Source organism: Corythoichthys intestinalis, chromosome 1, assembly GCF_030265065.1.
Source record: "Corythoichthys intestinalis isolate RoL2023-P3 chromosome 1, ASM3026506v1, whole genome shotgun sequence".
Lineage (NCBI taxonomy): Eukaryota > Metazoa > Chordata > Actinopteri > Syngnathiformes > Syngnathidae > Corythoichthys > Corythoichthys intestinalis.
Genome location: NC_080395.1, coordinates 61,645,686 through 61,670,000, shown reverse-complemented (window position 1 = coordinate 61,670,000; position 24,315 = coordinate 61,645,686). Strand labels below are relative to the sequence as shown.

The following is a 24,315-nucleotide window of genomic DNA, read 5'->3' as shown; positions in this document are numbered from 1 at the left end:
AAGAACAACAGTCAAACGTGTTAACCCCACGTGGGGTTTCCGCCGTTTGATTGGTTGAACTAGCCAATTGGTTAGCGAGCGGTCCTCTCACGTCAGTCGCGTCCTCGTGTCAGTGCTCAGTCTGTGTGTGGTACAACGCGCGACGGAGGAAGCGGCTTTATGCTACCGTGTGCGTTATTTCACGACTACGGGCATTTCTTTTTTTTTCTTCAATCTGAGCGGTGCTATTACTCAACTTGAATTCAACGGACTCATTGGAAGCCACTTTTGACTACCGCTGGATTTAATAAGAACCTTTATTCGGAGGTGTTTACGACCACAAAATCCAAGGGGCTTCCATAGTCCGGCTGGACGGAAGACGGCACTGTGGAGGGGCGAAAAGACGACGGTAAAGAAAAAGGCAGCGGATATTTTCACGTCTTTCCGCGGTGATTTGGGCGAGTGGAGGATATACAACGACCTATGGGTGGATTTTAACATTTAACCTGTGCAAGAGGGGAGGCGAGGGCAGTGAAGACAAAGGTAAAAGACAGCGACATTACATATCCGCTAACAAGGAGAGAGAGTTTGTTCCTTGTGTTTGGACCACCACAACAACCCATTGAGCGAGACTGTGTGTGTGTGCGCGCGTCGTCGAATGCTTCGCAACTCATTCAATTCACGAGGAAAACAGGAACGATGTTGCGATCAAAATGATCAAGATAGGCTTGTTATCCTTTATTATGCCACTTTGACACACATTTTTTTAACACGCATTATTTCCACTTATTCTAAAATGGTTAACCCTTTATAGAGCACTCATTTCATTCTGTGACGGCTCTAGGCGTCCAATTTGACGTCTAATGCCGTAACATGCACTGGAGCATTTACAGCCACTCCTCCCAGTTCAAAGCGCAAGACAGCACCGTGACATTCGTAAAAAAAAGACAGTTGCTCAAAAATATTCAAGTATGCAAATTGTGAATTTCTCAGACCTCTGATAGTGGAGAAAATGTTTAACTCAAAGACCGCCATTGACCGTTATAGAAGTCCAATCCATCTGACTTGGGACGATGCTCATTTGCTGTGTGACCTCCCATTTCAAATAAATTGGACGTCTACTATTGACAAAAAATTTAAAATTGCATTAGAAGAATGAAAAGCATCACATGATGATATAGTCGTCAATGGTGAACTAAATAAGAAATTAATAGTTTACGGACGCAGCCATCTTGTGATGTCAGTTATACTCAAGCACATACCACCTAATGGACTTAAGTACAGGTGCAATTTGGGGTACTCACATTTTTTTGGCTAAATAATACCTGCAGTGATAAAATGTCTGCCCTCATGTTGGGTGGCAACTACCTGGAAATACTGGATGAATGAATTTGGGTGTTTTTTTCCCCCCAATTTATTAAATACGATTTATTTTCACTGGGATGAACATAATAATGAAATTGTCTTTCACTGTAAATGAAATGGAAATCTAACTTTGTCAATGGCACGCAATGAGTTAACTATAACAAAATATATAATTATGATTGAAACTTTGCATCCATATTTGTGGACATTAAATTTTGGCTCACGTGAGTCACACTTGGATACCAAATCTTAATATTATTGTATGCATTCACCCAAAATGTGATGTCCACTCCACTAATGTGGACCGGGTCTTTATGTGCTTAATAATAATAATAATAATATTTTTTTGATTACCTAAGATAGTAATTTCCCTATAAAGGTTTAAGGACTTTGTGCACTTGTGTGTCTAGGAGAAGTGAGAGCTTCGATGCCGGGTGACTAAGCGCCTCGCAGCCGACAACGGTACTGCACTCAGATATACTTGAAGAAAAAGACAAGAAAACAAGTTCCCTCGCGCGCCGGACAGATATGTATCCACAAGGCCGGCATCCGGTAGGTAGCCATGTTTGATTTGGACATTGACATGCAAACCCTGGCCCTCTGTGGTAGCCCCCTCATGGTCTGGGGCTATTTATGTTATGGCGAGAGACTGCAAAGAGGTTTTGGAGAGCTCTGGATCTCAACACGTGTTGTTAAATGCACTTCTGTTTTGATACATTTGTCCATTTAAATCACATAATGCATCCATATGCAGCAATGTACTGTACCCCGCGGTGTCAAGAAATTAGATGTCAGTCAACAAACTTTTGTTTTCACCTTTTAGGCACCTCACCAGCCAGGGCAGCCTGGCTTCAAATTCACTGTGGCAGAGTCATGTGACAGAATTAAAGACGAATTCCAGTTCCTGCAGGCTCAGTATCACAGGTAATGGTGAATCCATTGTTTAAACATTCGTGACTTCCTCCTTGGGAGTCTGGTGAAAACCTCTGTCATTTTCTTGTCCTAAATAATAGCAAAATTAATTAACCACGTGAAAGTAGGAATAAAAGAGCAGACTGAAGAAGGCTTTGGTTATCTCGAATGGCTATCAAATATTTATCTTTCCTTCCTTCTGAAGTCTTAAAGTGGAGTACGACAAGCTGGCCAACGAAAAGACCGAGATGCAGCGCCACTATGTCATGGTAAGCAGAATCATTGAAGATATCAATTTGATTGAATGTTTTATACTCCGTTTAGCCTCAGGTAAGTGGTCACAAGTTTTGATGAGTTGTGATGTTCTGCAGACGCCGCCATGTTAGCGCTTGTGCCTGCTGTGGTGTTGTTGACTCACTACGTCTGTGTATTCACTGGATTAGCCAGGGCAGAGTGGGGGTGGATGAGGGGTAGATGAAACTCGAGCACGGGTCAAATGTCCATCTATTGATTGTGGGGCGTGACGACCTCTTCAATGGCCCCGGGGCCCTCTTATGACCCAATGTGACCCTTCCCAACAAACCAAGCATGACCCACTGTGGGTTAATGGCCGCTCTGCAGGCTTTGCACATGAATCAAAGGGTTTCCTGTATTCTCTCTTTTTAACCATCCTGACGTGACACTCCTGACACCCGGGGGGTCTTTGGATATCAAGGGCACTTGGTGTGTTTTTCATCAGCCTATAAGATAATGGAGACTATCCATCTATTTTAAGGTAGCCTTCCATATAATCAACTTGATGGTGTCCAGTCCACTAAGCTACATGTGTTAAGCTTTAAGTCTAACACTATTGATCATTAGACACAATTATATTTGAGCTATTGGGCCATATTCTTTATTCAAACAGTTTAACATTGGTCTACTACTGTTATGAATGTGATTTAAGTGTTGCACAAACTTTATGCTGCACAAACTGCTTTATGCCAACTCAAAAATTGGCACTCTGTTAAAACCATATCACAATGTGCAATTAAAGCATTACACTGATGTGATGTTCACTTAAAATTATTAGTCATGTTACTTTCATTATTTATTCAATAGTAGGTCAGTTAGAACCATTTTGGAAAGCACAAAAATAGATAGATTAATTTGATTATAACACATTTCTGCCCAGGCTGAAGTAGACAAAATGAAGAATTGAAAATTTGGATCGGTAGGCCTTTTTGTATTGTAAACATTGTCATCAGTCTAACTGTCTGTAGAGCATTTTTAGAGCCCAAGTATTGGTTGTACAAGCCAAATGGCCAGTCAGACTGCTTAGAGTGCCTGCTTTTCTAATTCAAGATAATGAGTTTAGCTGATATTGTTTATTAAAGATGACACACTAGCCCCCATTAGCGTGTACTAACGCTTTGTGTTCTCTTTGGCCCACAGTATTACGAGATGTCTTATGGGCTCAACATTGAGATGCACAAACAGGTATGTAGCCATATCGCCTCAGTCTCTGTTTAGCCAAAACATTCTGGTTGTTCCCCCGGTCTTTTTGGAATATACACGCACGCACCTGACCTTAGTTCCTACCCTCATCTTGAAATGCCTTTAGGGGGCACACATACTGGCTTCCTGTAGTGAAAATGCTGACAGGCTAAACAACAACATGAAGGGCATACTGCCTGATGGGGATGGTTTGATAAGATTAAAGCAAAGTATTTGGCAGACTGTCTGGGAGGATGTGTTTAAGTGTCCCCTCTGAATGTTGTGTGTACGTGCATGCATGACTCTGTATTGTAATCTTACTCCCTTGCCTTGATCCAGCTGCACAAAAAGCTCATTAGTTTATCTGCCACCTTGTACTGGGCATCATGCCGTAGGCCCATACTGCTAAAGATGAACAGGAAAATATTTGTCTTTTATAAAACTGCAGAGCTTAGACAAATGGAGGGATATGTGAACCTCTGTAAAACAGTGGCCATAATTCATTATTTGCTTTTTCTTTCTTTTGTTTTTATTATTTTTCTTGTTTTGACTATGTGAAGCATTGAATGCACCATTTGGGCGTTGAAAGGTGCTATATAAATGCATCTTGACTTGATATTTCAGACCTCAATAGATGAGTTTTGTGTCCTATTTTTGTAAATTTGGGGACAATGGACAAGTCAAAGCACAACGGCAATTATTTTAAAAAGCCAGCAATGTCAGATAAAGTGAAAGTCTTTTGACGATCATTATTTCTATGCAAAGGCCAAATTTAATATGAAATCTTAACGTCTTTTTTGTCTTGTTTATGCTGTTTTCTTACTGTGGACATTGGCTATAAAATGAAAACAATAATATGGAACCAAGAAATCGGGCCCAAAATCCTTAACTTCCACCCTAGGTTGCTATACTGTCTTGAATGCACACTCCTACCCAAGGTGATTTTTTTTTTTTTTTTTTTTTTTTTTTTTTTTTAATGAAAATGCATCCTTTGATTTAAAAATGTTTATCTTCGATTCTTAAGCTAGGAGTGATGACACGTTGTTGAAATTAACACTAAATTGTTGCCAGATGATCTTTATTCAGGAAGTTAAGTTTTCATTTCCCCTTTTCTCATAGGTCTTAATGGGTTTTATGATTGTATCGAAGCCTATATGATTTGTGAAACTATTGTCTCATCAAGTGTCTTCTCAGCCATGCCGTTTTCAGTTTGATCTACTACCTTTTCCCCAGTTCCTCTGATTGTTGCACTCTGTTTCCTGTCATCTTTTTTCCAAATCTCCACATCCTCTCTGTAGACACCCCCCACACTGCTTCCCCCTCTGGTGGTTAGCCCCAGCACCACATTGATGTGAAGGGATAAAATGGCCCGCGTGTTATTAGCAGGTCAATATGATGTATGATGGTCGACGGGAGTGAGAAAGGGAGGTGTGCAGACGTCAGAGGCCTCAAATTTAGAAGGTTAATGGCATCAGTGGGAGGGTAACCCAGCTGCAACAGCAGTATGGCACAATTCATCAGCCATTTTTATGGTCATGTGCTGTATGAGTGTGTGCGCCCTGGGTGTTTTTGTTTATCAAGCAGTGCGCTGTCCCTCCTTCCTCCTGTATTGAGTGTTGTCTGTTTGGCACTTATCAGCACCAAGAAAGGCACGGGTGGCTGGTCTGTCTACATGCTGGTGGCGGTGTACAAAACAAGAGGGTTAAAGTAGGGAAAGAGACAGGAAAGGAGTGAGAGGCTTCAGGGTAAATGAGTTAATCGACTGGTCCTCTCCTGTGTGTGAGTCTCCTTTTATTTTATCAATAAGCCTGCTGGTGTCAACAGAGCACTCTGAATAATGCATGCTTCCCGCCACCCCCTTATCTCAGCCCTGATGAGCGAATGTTTGTGATGACATCAGCTAAAGGTAAATGGACAGCCCCTGGCCTTGGATTATTGGATGCAGGCAGCCATATTACTTTGCTGGTCTGGGAGATTTATTGCTGTGTGAAAAAAAAGACATAAAGTCGCTTTGTTGTTATCAGTACAAAGCAGATTTGAGAAGCAGAGTAATGAGCTCAACCACTCCCCTGTGCATATAAATAAATACTCTTATCCCTTACTTGGTAATGCCACTGATATCTTGACAAATACACACATACATGTGCGTACATGCTTCCCTCCATGCTGCTTCTGCAGCTGAGGAGATCTCTGCGGCTGCCAGGGGGTAATTTGTTTTGACAGTGTCTGCTATGATGGCAAAGACTTCACGCTGGAGGTAATCACCCTCGCTTGCTGTCAATAAGTGATTTTAATTAGTGCAGCTCATTAGGCTGCCTCAGCACCATGCCCTGCAGACTTTGTGGTGGGGGTTGCTGTTCCTTTTCACTACCGTTGTTCTCTGTTGTAGTACCTGTTTATCTCTCACACTCTTGCATACATTTAGATGTCACTTGTCAATGTGGTAAGTGATAAGATGTTGAGGAAGCACACAAATATATGCGGAAATTGCAGAGTTATTTATTTATTTATTATTATTATTTTTTTGTGCTGTCTGCATACGTTTTGTGCATAAGCCATGTCCTGAGTCTTTGTTGAAAAGAGATAGTGCTTCATCAAAGGGGATATTGGCTTGCTGGATGGAGGAAAAAGAGCGAGAGGAGAAATGAAGAGGAGCAGAAAGAAAACTTGTGCAAATGAATAATTTATACCGGATTCCTGGAATTGTTTACCAAGGTGATGATGGGCAACCTGTCTCTAAGCCAAAACAAACTAACTCTGCGAGCACACACACACGCACACACTGCTTCTCAAGGGAAGGTGATGAGGTTACTCCGGTTCTCTGTGAGATATGCTTTATTTTGGTAGCCTGGCAAGAGGAGTGAGCAGGAGTGTGTGCTTTGGTACTCACAACCACTGGATCATGGCTGTTGGAAGAGAAAGGAAGATAGGCTTTGTCTGTGTCTAAAAAAGGCTTAGGACCGAGAGCTAAATTATAAAAACATTGTCTATGTGATGATTCCGCCTCCACCAAAAGAATCTGTTTGATGATGGCAAAACTACTCTAGCTACTTCACTGGAGTTTTGTGCATATGTTCTCACAATAAAACGACACACAAGGCAAACTATCAGTCATGCATTTTTAATGAACAAGATACAACTTCGTGTAGTGGCTCTGTCTTCCTGTGCTCTAGCTGAGAAGTTAATTCCCAAACAACCTCCCACATCATATGCCACTTGTTTTCCTCTACAATTGAATCCTCGTCTCTGCTCTCCACTTGGGGACTAATGCCTGCAGCGACAAACAGCCAAATGGCTTTCAACGCACCATTGACAGCGGGATGCAGTGGAGAGAGGGAGAGCCTCTCCATGCTGTGTTGCTGCTAAACAACCCTGAGTACCTGTAATTGTGGAGCTGGACTGAAAAGCCCCTGTCGCCCTTAAAGGCTTCTGTTTTCAATGATTTTAAGTGACAAACTCTTTCCAGTGCCTATTTTGGCTACTAAAAGCCCTGTGACAAGGAGTCTCTCTTAAATAGGGGTAAGAAAATTGTGGTGTGCCACGTCATTCATGTGCTATCAGTATTCTTCTCCAAAATAGTCACGAAAATTGAGCAAGTGCACAGTCACCCATTAGTTCTAAAAGTGAGTCCATTTGAAAGGGCTGCTTGCGGTGGTTAATTGCTTATATGAGTCACGTTTACCGCTGCAAGCTCTTAATTTTTATATATATTTTTTGACAAATATACTTCATGGTTGCCAAAAGCAGGAAGCAATCGTGGTTGCAAGGGAAATTGGCTGTATGGTGTAATTCCTCAACTTAAATCGATTTTTTTCATCTGTATGTTTGTTTTCTGATGAGTCCTCTGATGCAGAAAATCATCTCAGGAAAGAAAAAATTGGTTGGCTAAGCCAAGCACCTAGTCCTCCACATCTACTGTGAGATGAAGGTGCTGACTGACATCAATGCGTTTCAGTCCATGGCCAATACTGTAGATACAAACTGCTTTAGCACGTGTAGTTTCTTTTTTGTGTCTATTTATGATGAACAAATGGATGTTTTTTAAATGAGTTCATTGTTATTTGTGTTGTTGCTTTAATAGCCAAGTGTATCAGCATGTTACTGTTCTCTTGTTGGTCCCCTCGTAGCCATTTCCAGAGAAGTGGTGTGTTGGTGAAACGGTCTAATCCTACTGTGCATCATTGTACCCGGGCAGTGCTAATGATGATGGTTTATGAGTTCCCTCTTGTGCCATCTTTTTTTTGTCAGGCCCCTCCTCATTTACCCGCTCCCCAGTTATCCCTCATTAATTTCCTGTGCCGATCACATCGACAGGCTGAAAATTCAATTTAATGACCTTCCTCTGTGCTGCATCTAATATGATTTTACAGGCGGTTCTGGTCAGGACCCCAGTCTAATTTACATAACGATCATCCCTGCCAGATAGTGTTGCCCCAGCAACAGAGTTGGGGGGGGTAAGAGGGGATATTATGTGAGGAAGCGGAGGAAGGGGGATGTTGTGTGTAGTGCAGATTAACAGGAAGGTCTGTGAGGAGGTGTTGGCAGAAGGAAGGAGGCTGGATGGAGAGAGACAACAGTGAGCCAGGTCAGACAGAACAGAGATAATTCCTTGGTGGCCTGCCCCCTTCTTGTCTCGCCCCCTGCCTTGCAAAATGAGCAGAGTGACACCAAGGGTTGTGGAAAAAGGCCAATGGCACCGCCTGTCTCCTCCTGTCCACTTTTACGGTCAACCAAGTCTAAGGTTGAAAATGAGTGGAATGCAGCGCACGCACCTGCTGGGCTTCCACCCCTAATCTCTCAGAATCAATTAGTTCACCTCCCCTACCTCAGTCAAACCGCATTAGCTTGGTGTCAAATCAAAGCATTTCACATTACTGATCCTTGCTTACCCCTTCTCAAGTTTTTCTGCTGGTCTTCATTCCTCGCTCATTCTCTGCAAAGTACAGATTTAAAAAGGTTAAAAAGGTAAATTAGCTTTGATGGAATATCTTGAGACGTCCAAGTGCTTTAGGTCAGCACTGCAACAGCCATTTATCCAAATACAGCTCTAAAATGTAATCCATGTGCATTGAAACCCTGCAGTATCGTTTTTCTCTCCCAGCTAATAATCTGGTCGATACTGAAGATGCCTCTGATAGATAGCGTCCGAGAGTTAAGATGACTGCTTCTGCCTGCCCCAAGCTCTCTATGGGCAGTAATTATGAAGTATGGACCTCATTAGTTTCATTCCAGCCAGATGGCATTAGCATATTTCAGCTTCCTAATTATATAAGGGCTGAGTCTAATGGTGGCAGGGGAGAGTGGACGTAAATTTGTTTTGGGCGGATCCAATTTAGTTAAGAAGTCTATTCAAATGAACCATTCAGAAATGTACTTGTGCGTGAAGAAATATATGCCATATTTTGTTACATTGCCTGTTTAGCTGCTGTATTCATTTCTTTCATGTGCTCACTGTACTGTATATCTACTGACTGCCATTGTAATATATTGTCTCCTTTCTCCTGCAGACTGAGATTGCAAAACGCCTCAATGCAATTCTGGCTCAGATAATGCCATTCTTGTCACAAGAGGTAAGTTCCCCTGAAGAAACAAGCTCAGTGTGAGATTTGAACTGGTTATTTTCCGGAAGTACTTTATAAACAAGTACAGTGGAACCTCCAAAGTCAAACACAATTCAATTTGAGGATGCAGGTTCACTCACCTCAGATGTTTGTTTGATTCGTAATGACTTTGGAGGTTGAACTGTATAGGATCACCAGGTTTAAAACTCAAAACCGTTTAGCAAACAATCATTTTTCTAGATAATTTTCTTCTTTGATCAAATTAAAATTCCTGTTTAGAAATAATACTTGCTGTTCCTTTCATGTGTGTCCCATAGCATCAACAGCAGGTTGCTCAAGCTGTTGAGCGAGCTAAACAGGTGACAATGACTGAGCTGAATGCTATCATCGGGGTACGTGGACTTCCCAATCTGCCTCTCACTGTGTGTATACCCCCTCTTCTTTCTTTATTTCACGTGAGGCCAGGGGCAAACCTTCACGTACAGAGGAGCACTGGAACCTAGAAAAAAAAAATAACTTTTATTACATTTATTCAAGTGGGCAACAGTAGGCTTGGAAGTTCTCTCACCTTTATTCACTTCAGCTGGCCTCAGTTTGAGTTAAGGCAATAGCATTACTGTAAGAAGAAACCATGGGTGAAAGGATGCTTATTTAGGACTTATGTTTGTTTTTCTGCAGACTACTTACTATCTTCTAATCAACAGCCCACTAAAAAACACCTCAAAAATCCAGTTCATATTATACTTAAGAGGTGGATATTGTTAGCATACATGCAGCTCTGGGTGGCTCAATTGATGATAACATGATAAAAATGATGATAATATAAAGACAGAGCTCTTAAAGGTCACCATTAAGAGTGAATACAAATCACAAGCTCCCCTTTCCGTCTGCAGATTTGCCTCTGATTTCACTGTGGTGGCATGTTTTTTTTCCTTACAATAATTCACTGTTTTTAAAAGCTGAGCTCCTTTATTCCCTCTACTTGGGTACTTCAATGCAGAATTAATACATCCGACTTCGTATCACTTAGCAGTAATATTTTATAAATTTGGATTGTTTTTCTTGGCTGCCTTATGATTACATTTAAGGTTCCAGTCTTCAGTAACCCAACTGTGTTTTGGGGTTATAACAAACAGTGTGATCATACGTCTGATGCAGTTTCTGTGCCGAAACCCGAGCAACCTTTTACCATGTTTGGGTCTTACTTAAACTTGTATTTTCCTTTTTGATTTAAGGGCTGTAATCTATGTGCACTTTAAAAAATCAGTAATTGGTCTTTTAATAGCTACAAGCCAACATACACATTCCTCTCGAACCAAAAAGACCTTTTACTTATTTGGTCCTCCATCTGCTTTTGTTTAAGCACTAGACGCTTACTAATAGCCAGCTTGGACACAGATGTTTAAGCGACCCCTTTGATTAGTCCTCGCTGTAGCAAAGGTTAGTCAGTGGTTTGCTTGTCCCAGTGGTAGTGGGGGTCAAGTCTAATGAGAGGTGCATCGTGAAATTCGATTAAACTAAATGAGCCCTGAGTGCAACCCCCAGTTTTAAAGATAATTACTTCCTATTTCCCCTTGAAAAGGGTCAGTCTGTCAGCAACAGGAATGACCTTTCTTTAATTACAGATGGGTAAGAACAGACAGAACGGAGGCAGAAGAAAAGAAAAGCTTTATTATTTGGTAGCAGACATGGCAGGTAATCAATCTCCCTGTCGAGACCCTGGGACTTGACATTCAAAAACTGGCAGACCGAAGTCTAATCAAAACCTATACATTTTAGTGTATCACTGATTTTGTTATAAACCCCATTCCAATGGAGTTGGGGCATTGTGTTAAACATAAACGGAATACAATGATTTGGAAATCAGGTTAAAACTATATTTAACTAAATACACTACAAAGAGAACATATATAATCTTCAAACTGTTCGTCTTTAGTGTTTTTAGCAAATCATTAACTTTTAATGGCTGCAGCACGTTCCAAAAGAGCTGGGACAGGGTCCTGTTTACCACTGTGTTATATCAACAAAAGATGTTGGCAACTGAGAACACTAATTGTTGAATTGTTCGTAGTTGGAATTCTTTCCTATTCTTGCTTGATGTACAGCTTCAGCTGTTTAACAGTCCAGGGTCTCCGCTGTCGTATTTTACGACTCATAATGCGCCACACATTTTCATTTAGAGAAAGGTCTGGACTGCAGGCAGGCCACTCTACTGCCCGCACTCGGTTACTACAAAGCCACGTTTTTGCGGTGCGTGCAGAATGTGGTTTGGAATTGTCTTGCTGGACTTAGGGGCATCCATGAAAAACAACATTGCTTGGATGGCAACATACAGTATGTTTCCCCCAAAAATGTAAGTACCTTTCAGCATTACTGGTGCCTTCACAGATGTGTTATTACCAATGCCATTTACAGTAGCACAGCTCCGTACCATCAGACGCTTGCTTTTGACCTGAGCGCCATTCACCACATGGGTTGGTTTGTCCTCTTTAGTCCGGAAGACGTGCATCCCAGTTTTCCCTTAAGAACTTTACAGTAAAAATCACTTTTGTGCTGCAGTGCCATTCAAGTGTCCAAAGATCATTGGCATCCAGTATTCGTTTTTCAGCCTTGACGCTTACATGCAGTAATTTATCTAGATTTTCTGATCCATTTGAGGAAATTATGGACAGTAGCTGATGTAATCCCCTAAAGTGAGCAATTTAGGGAAGCTGTTATTATACCCAGTAAAAGAACCCACCTACACCCAATCAGCCTGCTCACTAGGGGTGTACCAGTGCAATACAATATTAATTTCGGTTTGGTTTCTTGAAGTGCTCGGTTTGGTTAATTTTATGTACAAAAAAAGGGAACTAAAAATATTTAAAATGCTATAATTTTTTTATGTAAACAATAGAGCTTGTGTAAATAAATGAAGTGACCCTTTTGGGTGATATTTCAAATAAATTAAACTCTGAGTTCATAAAATTAAATAAAATATAACAATTATAAAATCTTAGTGAAATGATAAAAAATCAAAACTGGAAATGTTTTAACCCTTAGCAGCAACAACCTCAACGCGAGAAATGTAATTATCCAATTATCCGTAAATGTGTGTTGGTGCTGTTTTAAGTGCGTTAACTTATCTGTGCAGCCATGTCAGCATAAGTTTGGATATACAGTGGTACCTCGACATACGATCGCTTCAACATACGATCTTTTCGACATCCGACGTAAAATTTGACTCGCCATTTGTTTCTACATCCGACGACATGCTCGAAATACGACGATATGTGACAGCGCCGCAGTTACTTTGTTTTCCCGCAAGACTGACGCACACCGGATTTTCTTGTGACAGAAATCAACATGGGTTCCAAGAATGTTAGTGCAGGTGGTGAAAAAAAGGAAAAGTTGATTCTTACCATTGACATGAAGATGGATATGATAGAAAAATATGAGCGTAGGGTGCGCATCCGTGATATGGCTCAACAATACAGCCATACATGGTCTATCAAGGCGGTCTTCCTCCGTTCGCCAGTCTGTATAAGTTAAGGAGGCAATTATTACTGTGGTAACATCGCCTAAGAAATCGCCAGCTTTGCCAGGTTTCTAATCATTTATTCCATCAACTTGTGCAACACAACAGCCTAGTGTCCCACGCAGCACGAAAACAAAGTGAATGTAAGGCTCACACCATCAAGTCAGCCTCACGATGCATCCAGGTACACTACGAAAAAACATTCGCCACATTAGAACCCGGTTTGTTACATTATTACAGGTATTATTATTATTACCGGTACTATTATTATTCCAATTTTTATTCAAAATTTATTTGTTTTGCTCTTATTAATTGATATTTGCAGTAGTAACATCAGTATTTATTAAGAATTTAGAATAGGTTTTCAGGCTGTGGAACCAATTAATGGAATTATAATGTATTCTTATGGGAAAATCCTGCTCGACATAAAAACAAGGTCCTGGAACAAATTAACTTTGTATGTAGAGGTACCACTGTATTCACTTACAGTTGTCCATTGGTAAGTTTAACAGGGAAACCAAAAAGTGTTCCAGCCAGCCGCTCGAGGCAGGCCGGCCTACAGTTGAGAAGAGCATCTTGTAGCTCATGCTTCTCGTTTTCATATGTCATGATGCTTATTGTCATGCCTGCAAACACTACTTATTCAGAGCCCGAAGTTTCCAACACTTAAGACGTCCATGCATAAGCTCCCTCAGGACTTTGGTTCCGCACGAAGCGCTTCGCGCTAATAATGAATTATATGAGGGGTAAGAAATTGCATGAAATAAAACCGAAATTGTACACAATTGAAGTGAACCGAACCAAACATGCAAAACCGAAATGGTTCAACACATACAGGGGAACCATTACTCCCTTACTGTTCACCTGTGGGATATTCCAAACGGGTATTTGATGAGCATTCCTCAACATTTTCAGTCTGTTTTGCCACCTGTGCCAGCTCTTTTGGAATGCGATGAAGCACTAAAATTCTAAATTGATATTTTGCTACAAACAATAGTATTTCCAGTGTATTCAAATGAATTGAACAACATTTGCAAATATTTGTATTGTTTTCATTCATGTTAAACACAATGTCACAACTTTATTGGAAATATGGTTGCATTTCTCCTTGTGGTTGCAGTGACCATCACCCCTCTGCTTGTCTATGAGGTTGTCTTTTGCCATAGACTTACATATGCTGTTCTACTACTGCTCTACTTGTGTACGAAACTATGTATTACTGTCACATATTTTATGTGTATGGATAGCATCAGGTAGGCCCCTTTTATTTGTTAGCGTAGCTTACTTAATTTTGTGCTGTGCTGAGCCTTCAAATGCTCAACCTGGTTAACAAAAAAGGTGCAAAATCTTTTCCAATGTCAGGAGTAACCATGGGATTGCATTATAACCATTTGATTCATACTGCAAATGAATTGCATTTGTGTTTTCATGCCAAGGTAACAATGCTTACTGAGTGACATTGTGACTACGAACCAAAACGAAGGTTATCATACACAATTTATAAGTTTCTTCTTCAGTACAGCCAATATTGTATTTTATGTAAATTAACTTTGCTTTTGCACACACCTAAGCTCTGAAAATATTGCATCCTTTGTTTTAACGCTCCTTTTTTGCTACTTGTATTGCTGAGGCTTTTAGGATTCTTCAAATATATTACAATGGGCTCAACATAAACCAAATGTAGTATGTGTGAGATCAGAGTCAAAACACTATATTTAGCAATTATGAATTCAATACATGTTCTTCTGTTATCTTTATCTGTCTGAAGTTTGTTCCTCCTGTCCTCTTTGATCCTTCAGAAGCAGCAGCTGCCTCACTGTATCTATCCAACTTTCATGGTCAGCAATTATTCAAAGCTTTGCTGTCTATGTTTTAAACTACGCTCCATCAATATAACATGCATCTCTTTTTAAAGAAAGGTGTTTCGACAATGCTTGATTGGAGTGTGTGCGTGTGTGTGTGTGTGTGTGGGTGTGTGTGTTTGTGTGTTTGGCATTTTGTCAGTTTCCCTGTTATTGAGGTATTGCAGGTTTGCAGGACTTTTGTAGATGAATACTTGGGGGGACACCATCTTAAATTGCACATGCATTTGCTGTTTATTGTAAATTGTGTAATCAGTCAGGTGTGTTTTTAGGTAGGTAATGTGGTCATCAATGATCATTGTCCCGCTTGTTAAGCCAGCGAGCCAGCCAGTTTGTGCTGGTGTTGACGCTTGCTCTGCCTGACAGTTCTGTTCTGCAGGGAGTCGGCTTCGCCTAGTTAACTTTAATTGCCTGTTTCCTGTGGAAGTTGCTGAGCTGCAATGGCGTTTACGCATAATGAAAAAAGATAAGAGTGAAAGGGAGCCAGCTCTTTATCCATGAATATTGAATTGGAGGCAATTTATTTCAGTTCCCCCCTCCCTATCCCTCCCCTTCCTTTTCTCGCCCTTTTCCTCACTTGTCTGCCCAACCACATTTTACTAATGAGGCTTCTTGATAACGATCCCTGCACACTTTTCCTCATTAGGCACACTGAATAGGGACGCCCTTGCCCAAATATCATGCTCACCCTCTACTCTCTTATTTACTGATTCTGTCTTGCTTCTTCTTTGGTTTACATTTTGTCCACTACACCTCACAGGATAAAGGGTGCTTTTTAGCATTTGCACCTTTACAGTATTGATCGGCAGTGCATCCTTTCAGTTATTTGTCTTTACTTTATGCATCTTTTGTCAGTTTAAAACGGCCCAGAATAATATTTAATCATTTCAATTTGTTAAATATGAACTGCTATCTCATCTTTTTCCTGCTTTGGATGTATGGATGATGTAATCTATGTACAATCTCACATCTGGATGGCAATCATGATTTTTGTGAGCAGTTGATGGATGTGCTAAGTGTTATTTAACCTTGTTTTAAAGCACTTGCTTCCCTTTGCCTGAGTGGCTGTTTAACTTGTGTCTATCGACTTACTCCACTTTGGTTGCCTTTTACACACAGACATTTGAGGTCTCTTGGGAATTGTGAGGCTGCAAAAAAGAAGTTTGATGTTTGGTGCTTGCTGTTTTTGAATTTATATCACTTTGTTGACAAAACAATTGAAACATCTCCTAAATTAATGTTATTAATATGTTACGGGTTGAATTGGAGCACTTGAATCTGGACACATCCCGAATTTCAAGATTTTAGATTCTTCTCTGCTTCAAATGCTTCGGTTTCATCATCTCTGTGCTCTTGAGAACAAAGCAAGGTTCATGGGTGCATGGTTTGATAAGTTTGCTGTGAAAGGACTGTGATTTGCCCTCACAGAGCATTGACTTACACCACATCACCACTGTGATTAACTATAACAGAGACTGGGAGATATGGCAACATCAGTGGATGAATTTCCTTCAGACACACGTCAACATTTTTATATATTTTGCCACCTGCAAGTATGAAAGACTGTAATACAACCCATAGCAAAAAGTATGGAATCACCAGTCTCGGACGAGCACTCACTCAGACATTTTATTATGTAGAACAAAGTAACATAAAAAGCTTGAAAAAATAATTAGTTCAAAACTGCAACTCATTAGCATTCAGACACACTAAAAGAAATGAATAAAAAACATTGTGATGGTCAGTAAATGTTACTTTTATAGAGCAAGTGCAGGGAAATATATATGGAATCACTCCATTCTGAGGAAAAAAATATGGAATCATGAGAACCAAAGTTCCAGCATCATCACCTTGTCGACAGTAGAGTCAAGAATCTGCATTGGACAAGGTGATGATGCTGGAACTTTTTTTTTTGGTGCTGTTCCAGTGTGATTTGCAAAGATGAGTGCCTGAAGAAAACATCAAAATTCCCTCAGTCCTTGATGATATGGGGCTGCATGTCAGGCAAAGGCACTGAGGAGATGGCTGTGGTTAAATCTTCAATAAATGCACAAGTTTACATTTAAATTTTAGACAGCTTTCTTATCCTTTCAGTCGAAAATATGTTTGTCATTTTCCAAGATGACAATGCACCATGCCACTGAGCTAAAATTGTTAAAGCATTCCATGAAGAAAGACTCATCCACTCAATGTCACAGCCTGCAAATAGCCCAGATCTCAACCCTATTGAAAACCTTGGTGAAAATTGGGAAAAAAAAAAATAAAAAATAAGGTCCACAGCGAGGCTTCGACCTGCAAGGATGATCTGGCAGCTGCAATCACAGAGAATTGGCACCAAATTGAAAAGTCCATGCCTCAGAGACTGCAAGCTGTCATAAAAGCCAGTGTTTTGTGTTTTGATTGTTATTTCTTTGTTTGATTCAAATGATTAAAATTTTTTTTTCCTCAGAATGGGGTGATTCCATATATATTTCCCTACACTTGCTCTATAAAAGTAACATTTACTGGCCACCACAATATTTTTTATTCATTTCTTTCAGTGTTTCTGAATGCTAAAGAGTTGCACTTTTGAACTAATTCATTATTTTTTCAAGCTTTTTATCTGAGTTTGTTCTGTATGATAAAATGTCTGAGTGCTCATCCGAGACTAGTAATTCCATACTTTTTGCTAGGGGTTATAGATCCCATTTTTTAAATGGCTACCTGTCTTGATCCTTTTGGTAATATAGTACAGTGAATGTTTATTCTATCGTAAACAAAATTACTGGACTGTGCAGGTCATCATCAAGAGAATAGTAGAGTCTGTCGGTCTCATAATGTTTGTTCACAGTGGTGAGTTTGGCTTTCCTCTCTATGACTGAGCTGGATCAGCCTGTTGGCAGTCGCTGTCATCTTGCTATTATGCAGAAATGGTTTAGCCTGAAAATAAATAAATTAATGTTGACCTATGACAGTAATAGTGCATGCACAGAGAGCGTACATTCATGGATTCACTTCCCAGCTGACCCCCTTGTCTCCTTGTCCTCTCTCCCGGATCCCTATATTTGTTGCAGCAGCAGCAGCTACAGGCCCAGCACCTCTCCCATGCCGCACACGGACCTCCTGTACAGCTGCCTCCTCACCCTTCAGGTCTACAACCTCCAGGTATCCCCCCTGTGACGGGTGCTGGCGCTGGCCTGCTCGCACTTGGTGCTCTTGGCAGCCAAGCTCACTTGCCAGTAAAGGATGAAAAGAACCATCATGACCTGGAGCACAGAGGTGAGGAGCACAGCCTCTCTCACGCTATCTCTTTCATGAAAAAAATAGATGTTGTTTGATGTACAGTGCATTTAATTGAACATACTGTAATTTCAATTAGAAACCCATAAATATGGCAATTTAAAGACTGACTGTCACTGAACTATTGAGCATCAGAACATATTTACTAATTAGTAATAAATGTGTTCTATATAACATAGAAATCTATTGTACATTAGTTTATTAGACGAGGTATTATAATGAGTTATGCAGAGTTGATCACAAATGAGATTAATCTTTGAGCTGAATAATGTATTATTTTCATCTGATGAAAGCCATGAGACGTTGTGACACCCATACTAATTTGCGTTTTGCTTTTTTTTCTCCTGGCCCCTCATCTTTTCATTCACCTCTGGCTATTCCTCTGAAAGAACGGGAATCGAGCACGGTACGTTTATGCCCCTTTGTACCTCAAATGTGTCTTGTCCTGTCTTTGCTTGTGATTAGTTGTACCTTAGTGAGAAATCCATGTTCCTTATGTAAGAACACATATTTTGTGTATACCAATCCAGGGTAGTCTCTGACTAAAATCAAATACTGATGTCTAGCCAGATAGTCTAAAGCCATCTAATCCTCAAGGAAAATGACTCCAATCAGACAGAGAGGATTAGTAGGCAGCTAGCGTCTCTAATTTCATCTCAATTTTAACTTTCTTTATATTCTTTCCTCATTAACTGGTAGATTTACAGTTGAATTCCCATTACTCCCTTTGAAATACTTTTATCCACAAGTTTTTATTTGTGCGCCATCATTTTTGGGTGTATATCTATTTAACATTAACAGTCAACCCGCTATCTGCCCTTTTCTTCTGCCATTTTATCAGTGTACCCTCTCATGTTAAAGTCCCTGTTTATTGGACTGCCTCTTAGCTCTCAAATAACTGGAGCGTAATGCTCTGTTGAATGGGCCAGATTAAGTTCCCCTTGACTGGTCTTTCTGAATGGGCTCACTCATGTCTGAAGGGAACCCAAACTATGCTAAAATCTTGTAGAGTGACCAGCACTCACCAGGGCTCAATTACCTGATCTCACCACACCTTTTTCCAATACACACCTACTCAAACCTCAAGGCTTCCTATTAAGTTTTCTCAAGTAATCCAACACCAGACATGGTGGAAATACAATAATTGCATCTAGCAGGCCCATAAAGGTCACCCGTTTGCATAGACGGACCGGCTCTATTCCATCAATCAATGTCTCTCTCCCTATTCTTCAAATCAGCAAACCAACAAACATTCATATTTTGATGCAAAATGCAGGGAAATAAAATATACAGAATTGTGCTTGGTTGGATGAAGGTGGTCTGACTCTTTGTATGCTGGAGCTGCTGCCCCTTCATTTTCCAAATGTGCTGTGTTGTTTTAAATATGTGTATCATTAACAGCCAGGAGAAAGTCTTTTTTTTTTTTTTTTTTTTTTACTTTTAAACCACCCATAGCCTGGGACTGGACTTTTTCCTCTGACCGCGTTTCCCACTTTTTCCTCTTTTGAAATGAAGGCACTGTTTTTCTGTGCTGCCAGCCAGTGTGGGCTGCCCTCATAGTTCTCTGGGCTCCCTATGTTTTTGCCTATCATCCTGTTTAGCCCCTACTTCCACACCACACCGGGATTCAGACTAAAAAAATCCCGTTTGCAGTTACTCATAAAGCGTCAGTTCACGAGAGCATTCCCACTAGTCGTGAGAAGCTCATTAGCACACAGTTATGCTCTTTGCTTGACGTTTTTTTTTTTTTTTTCTGGTGGTGATACATTCTTTGGGGCCTCACATTGCAGTCGTTTTAACTCTAATTCATTTGGCCCCCTTATAGACCTTCAGTTCCCATTTGGTTGATAATTGATTCACTATTACATCACCCTTATATCTACACTATATATTCAGATTATGATGAGCAATCTTTGCTCATATTGTTTGATCTAATTTACTGAATTGCTTCAAGCATGTTTCTGTGTATTTTGCTTGAAGAGTCTGCAGAGGATTGAGGATGTGTGTTTGAACACAAACATGGCCTCGACTGTCCTTTTCGCTCAGTGCCTTGATCTGTCCTTGCTTTAGGTGCCACTGTTTTTATCTTACAGAAATCATGATGGGTATTTCAGCTGCCATCCCTCTGGCCTCTTTCCCTTTTTGATCACAAAAATGTCCAGAGCCACTGTGCACTTGGTTTTAATCAACATTGCCACAGTTCTGAAGAATTGAGGCCTGAATCATGTCTTGACTCGAGGTGTTGCCTAGAATCGAGGTGTTGCCTAGAAGTTAACAAAAAGTGCATGCTTTGGCCCTTCCATCTGGCACTTTCCTTGATTATCGAGTCAAGTTTGTGTTTTTAATTGCCTTTAGTGCCCAGATAAAGCAAGATGAAAGTCTGGGAGGCTGTTACCTTCCTCCAAAGTTTTTCCCCTCAATGTTTTATTTCATGTAAATACTGTAAATATGTGGTTAATATACAGTAATATGCATCATTGAACATACACTGACACAATGTCTGTCTTGTTTGTTGGCAGAATAATTCTGTGTCGCCGTCCGACAGTCTACGGGCAGCAAGTGAAAAGCACCGTGGCTCATCAGATTATGGACTTGACCCAAAGAAACGCAAAGTGGATGACAAGGACAGCATGAACAGATATGTGCGTAAGATTTGCTGCAATCATATTAAGTGAGAAAAATACTTTTAACACGCTAATAGCAGGAGTAACGTTACCCAATTATGTCATTCACCAGAAATTTGCAGGACCACAATAAATTTGATTTTGGAGTTCGATTCATTCTTTCTTTTGCTGTCAGCTAGTCACTCAAATTGAACAAAAATAGAATGTAATATATACAGCATACTGTATATATCTACTGTACTACTCAAATTAATGTATTTTCACAAGGGCGGACCATATTAAAAGGCACAGGCTCATTGTCGGGGTGATATTTTTGTATTTAACACACATTCAAGGCGCATGAAGAACATAAGCTAGCATGCAAGTTAGCATTTTTTTTTTTTTTTTTTAACAAGCAGCGGGAGCAAAACTTGATTTCAATTGCATCAAACACGGTTCCCTCTCCTCGTTGTCAGAATCCGTCTCCTTGCCATGCTGCTCCTCCTCCTCAGAAATGATGACGATCGGCCAACCCTAAGCAGAACAACGGTGCAAGCAGACACCTTAGTCCAATTATCCACAATCCATTCGCAAATTGTGGCATAACTCGCCTGGCGCTACCTCCCAGTCTTCGTAAAGCTGTGTTCGCCATTCATTATCCATTGCTCCCACGCCGGTCGCAACTTGACTTTGAACGCCCGGTTTACACTGACGTCCAGCATTTGGAGTTCTTTTGTCAAGCCTCCCGAAATGATGGCAAGCTCCGAGTTCATCAGATGCACTTAGCTTTTCACAGCGGGTATGAGATGGGCTCGCATAGAGATCATCTGTGATGGTGACCATACGGTCGCTTGACGTGCACTTCCCTCTGCCACTCTCTCATCTTCTCCTCGTCCATCCAATTCTTTTGATTGGCCTTCACGAAGACTCAGTTGAGAAACTTTTCTTTAGGCTGCATCTCCCTTTTAAAAATCACCACAGGTGGCAGTTGCTTTTTGTTACACGTAGGTGATAGCCTTGAGTAGGTGAACTAGGCTTCGTAAGCGTGTCTCTTCGCAGCAGATGCCATTTTTGAGGGTCCTTCGCCAAACCAATGTTGTTTAGCCTAACGCACACACTGAAACGTTACATCTACTGGGGGCCCGCACCCTATCACATGTAACCTTCTACCTTTAAGGTTCTCATGTGGCTCACACTTACATTCGCCTTTTCAAAAAATTGCTCAGTCAGACAGACATATTTTGGTACTCCGTCCACACAATAGGCGCACCACATTTTTAGGTGCACCGTCCATTTTGGAGAAAATGTTTGACTTTTAGGTGCACCTTATGGTCGTGAGAATACGGTAATATGAATGATCATACTTCATCTTTTTAGACATTATATTCTCTGTATTGTCTCTTGCCTTTATTTCAGGATAGTGATGGAGACAAGAGCGATGACTTGGTGGTGGATGTTTCTAACGAGGTAAGCTTGCGCTAGGACAATGCTGCTCAGCAGCATTCCACAATGATAATTTTACTTAAGACAGTTTTGTGTCTGGGAATCAACACCTTCCACACTGTTGCCATAATGTCTGTCCTAATGTGAGTTCTGTGCACAAATGTGAGTGTGTACTTCTCTGTTGTCATTCTTGGCGTCCATGCATAAAATAAGACAAAGATAAAAAGGAGTGGCAGGTGAATGAGGAGTGTTTATGTATGAGAGCATTTGAGCACACGAGTATATATATTATCTATGTTTGCACATGAGGCCCCAGTTTGTTTGACCTACGTGTACATGCCAGCCGCTTTCCTCCGGTCTGTTTGCTCAGTCTCTCTTTGTCCGTCTGTCTCGTTTAACTCTGTAGGATCCGGCAACCCCTCGAGTGAGCCCTGCTCACTCGCCTCCAGAAAATGGCCTAGATAAATCACGGGTTCTAAAGAAAGATGCTGCACCCAACAGCCCAGCATCTGTGGCGTCCTCAGGAAGCACGCCATCCTCAAAAGCAAAGGACCACACCCATTTGGCAGTAAGCGACACTCAAAATTAAAAGAGGGGGCAAAAGGTTTGAACCCATAGACTATAGGATGTTTGTCCAGTAAATTGGGTATTTTTGAAGTCCTAGTATGGAGGAGGCTTAGCAGTTAGGAGCTGGAGGGGGCAGTGGGTCGATGCACACTGTGGAAATCAAACCTTGTGGCTTACTACTCTCAATCGCCTTTATGGCTCAGCCAATAAATGGTCATTTCTTCCTCACTGAGGCTATAAATAACTCTGAGAAATGCTCCATTTTACTTCCTTGTTTTTCTCATCTTCTCACCCTCTTCTCTAATGTTGTAACCTGAATTGGTTTGGCACAAACCGTTCCACTCAAGAATTACAGTCCAGAGCACTACGCTAGACACTCAGATTACCTCTGTCCCACATTAATGTGCTTCACTAGGCTGAAAACCCCACTGCTTTTCCTTGATTGAGAAAGAAGGAAAAAGCTTTGTTATGAAGAAGTGTTTGCGCTATTATCAAGCTGGTCTAGCTCTGTTTAATGAGCTTGATCTGTGAACGAAGGTTTACGCCTCGACCCCTACGCCAACCACTCAAACCATGACTGCAATGAAGTGCTGAATTGGATTACCCTGAGCTTTCCAGGGATTTCCTAGCGAGTGTGACTGTTTTTAATGGCCTAACGAAAATGTGCAAAACAGCTAAAAGGTGTCTGTTGTTTTAGAATGATAAGTCTTCTACACCAAGCCTGAAGTCCAACACACCCACACCAAGAAATGAGGCACCCACACCAGGAACAAGCACCACTCCTGGGCTGAGGCCTCTGACTATGGGCAAACCTCCTGGCATGGAGGCATTAGGTATTAAGTACACTCGTATTATTTTTATTTAGCTTATTATTTAACTTTAGTATTTAACTTATTATAACTTATTTTAGATTTCTAATTGGAATAAATTAACCTGTTAGATTCTGTAGATTTTTCCTGCATGATGTATTTTTTTATTTATTTATTTTTTGACCAGTTTTTTGGACAGTATTGGGAACTGTTCTGTTAAGATCTTTCCACAAACTACTTTTAAGGATTTTAAAGAAAAGGTTAAAAATCAGGGAATTAAATATTTGGTTAAGGGTTTGGTGAACCAAGTAATATTTTAATTTGATATTGACAAATACTATGTTCTTACGGAGTAGAACATCCCCAGATTCTTATTTAAAGGCATTTACAATGGATAATGTTTACGTGATTCCCTTAAATGACCTTATCGCCTCTGTAGCTGCTCCTGCCCTTCGCACTCCACTGTCTATCGCGGGTTCCTATGCTACCCCCTTTGCCATGATGGGTCATCATGAGATGAATGGATCCCTGACCAGCCCGGGCGTCTATCCTGGTCTGATTTCACCTCAGATGAGTGCTGCGGCTGCTGCCGCTGCTGCTTATGGACGCTCACCAATTGTAAATATTTAAGCTCAAACATTTAATTTGTTTAAAGTTATTTTGTACGGATACTTCAGTCTCATATGTTTGACAAAAGCAGCGGCATGAATTAGACATCATAGTCGCAAGTTGTACATTATACATGTAAAATTAGTTAAAGGCATCTAAAGTATTCATCACATACCTCAAAAAGTCTTTGTGAATTATCTCTGCTCCCCTGGCTACAGCTTTGTGTACAATATAAAAAAGAACAAAGACTGCTTGAGATCCCATTACTTTGATGTTCACTAGTTAGCATTCTAAAGGTTTTAAAAAAGGCGATTCCCTAAAATGCATCTCATG

General features: G+C 40.7%; 1 protein-coding gene across 8 annotated transcripts in view; it reads left to right on the top strand.

The window, feature by feature from the left end:
- The first annotated feature begins 85 nt into the window (after window positions 1–85).
- tle3b (TLE family member 3, transcriptional corepressor b) overlaps window positions 86–24,315 on the top strand; it is a 34,581-nt gene continuing 10,351 nt past the window's right edge. The window contains exons 1-14 of one of the 8 annotated variants that reach the window (XM_057841805.1): window positions 86–388; window positions 1,755–1,896; window positions 2,168–2,268; window positions 2,462–2,525; window positions 3,691–3,735; window positions 9,240–9,302; window positions 9,611–9,715; window positions 17,726–17,931; window positions 18,300–18,357; window positions 20,471–20,593; window positions 21,971–22,021; window positions 22,404–22,565; window positions 23,262–23,397; window positions 23,813–23,991. In XM_057841805.1, the coding sequence (XP_057697788.1) occupies window positions 1,873–1,896; window positions 2,168–2,268; window positions 2,462–2,525; window positions 3,691–3,735; window positions 9,240–9,302; window positions 9,611–9,715; window positions 17,726–17,931; window positions 18,300–18,357; window positions 20,471–20,593; window positions 21,971–22,021; window positions 22,404–22,565; window positions 23,262–23,397; window positions 23,813–23,991 (1,317 nt within the window). In that variant the 5' untranslated portion in view covers window positions 86–388; window positions 1,755–1,872. Of the gene's footprint in view, window positions 523–1,754; window positions 1,897–2,167; window positions 2,269–2,461; window positions 2,526–3,690; window positions 3,736–9,239; window positions 9,303–9,610; window positions 9,716–17,725; window positions 17,932–18,299; window positions 18,358–20,470; window positions 20,594–21,970; window positions 22,022–22,403; window positions 22,566–23,261; window positions 23,398–23,812; window positions 23,992–24,315 lie in introns of all 8 variants that reach the window. The other 7 variants (XM_057841829.1, XM_057841820.1, XM_057841815.1 and 4 more) reach the window with 7 other exon arrangements.